Source organism: Orycteropus afer, unplaced genomic scaffold, assembly GCF_000298275.1.
Source record: "Orycteropus afer afer isolate SDZICR_OR568_19922 unplaced genomic scaffold, OryAfe1.0 scaffold00273, whole genome shotgun sequence".
NCBI classification, from domain to species: domain Eukaryota; kingdom Metazoa; phylum Chordata; class Mammalia; order Tubulidentata; family Orycteropodidae; genus Orycteropus; species Orycteropus afer.
In genome coordinates this window covers 2043945-2044976 of record NW_006921860.1, presented here as the reverse complement: position 1 = coordinate 2044976, position 1032 = coordinate 2043945, and the positions used below count along the sequence as shown (strand labels likewise).

Genomic DNA, 1032 nt, shown 5'->3' with positions numbered 1-1032 from the left:
GGGGTCATGTGGGGGGTGGGGTCATGCGAGGGGGTGGGGTCATGTGGGGGGATGGGGTCATGTGAGGGGGTAGGGTCCTATGGAGGGTGGGGCCCTATGGAGGGTGGGGCCCTGTGGGGGATGGGGCCCTGTGGGGGATGGGGCCCTGTGGGGGACGAGGTCCTGAGGGCACGGGGTCCTGCAGGGTGACAGACGCCTTGTCACCCCCCAGGTTTCTACGAGCTGAGCGATGTGGCTTCCTGCTCCCGCTCCACCTCCTGCACCTCGGTTTGCAGCGAGTCTGTGTCCTCCTCCCGCAGCAACCTGCAGCCCGGGGCCTGGCCCCCCACGGCCAGGCCTGGCGAGTACCGGCCACGGTCCGCGGACGAGACCACGGTGTGTGCGGCGCCCGGACCTGCTCCGAGACCCCACATCTCGGAGGGCAGAGCGGAGGGCCGCGGCGGGGCCTGGGGCAGCTTCAGGCCCAGGCCTGTGTCCACAGGTAACTGGTCGGCGGAGAGGCGGCGCTTCACGTGCAGTGTGGGTGAACTGCGGGGAAGCCAGCAGCCAGCCGCCCGCTCAGGGACCCCCCGGCGTCACGGGAGAGCAGGGCTCCGCTAGCTTCGCAGTGACCGGTTCTTCAGACATGGATTGTCAACACTTTCCTCTGAGGTGCCCCGGTGGATTCAAACCTCTAACGTTTCACTTTCAGTCAGCTGCCGAGCATGTTAACTGTGCGACCACCAGGGCCTCCCGCTAGAGAAGGACCCACTGAGCACAAAAGACAGAGAAGTGAAAACATTGGGTACAGGGACTGACCAGACAAATGAGGCCCTCTGGGGTGTTGTGGTTAAGGCCCTCAGCTGCTAACCAGAAGGCCAGTGGTTCAAACCCACCAGCGGCAACCTAGGAGAAAGATGAAGCTGTCCACTTCCGTGAAGATTGACAGCCTGGGAGACCTGTGGGCAGTTCCACTCTGTCCTCTAGGGGCGCTGTGGGTCAGAATGGACTCCATGGCAGTGGGTGTGGTTTGGGCTTTGCTTCTGTGAAGAT

At 64.0% G+C, this 1032-nt stretch overlaps 1 protein-coding gene across 1 annotated transcript in view; it reads left to right on the top strand.

Annotated features, from left to right (window-relative positions):
* Nucleotides 1–1032, top strand: part of DACT2 (dishevelled binding antagonist of beta catenin 2) — an 18900-nt gene that overhangs the window by 14770 nt on the left and 3098 nt on the right. Inside the window, exon 5 of the mRNA XM_007950493.1 lies at nucleotides 212–481. Within this exon, the coding sequence (XP_007948684.1) occupies nucleotides 212–481 (270 nt within the window). The remainder of the gene's footprint in view (nucleotides 1–211; nucleotides 482–1032) is intronic.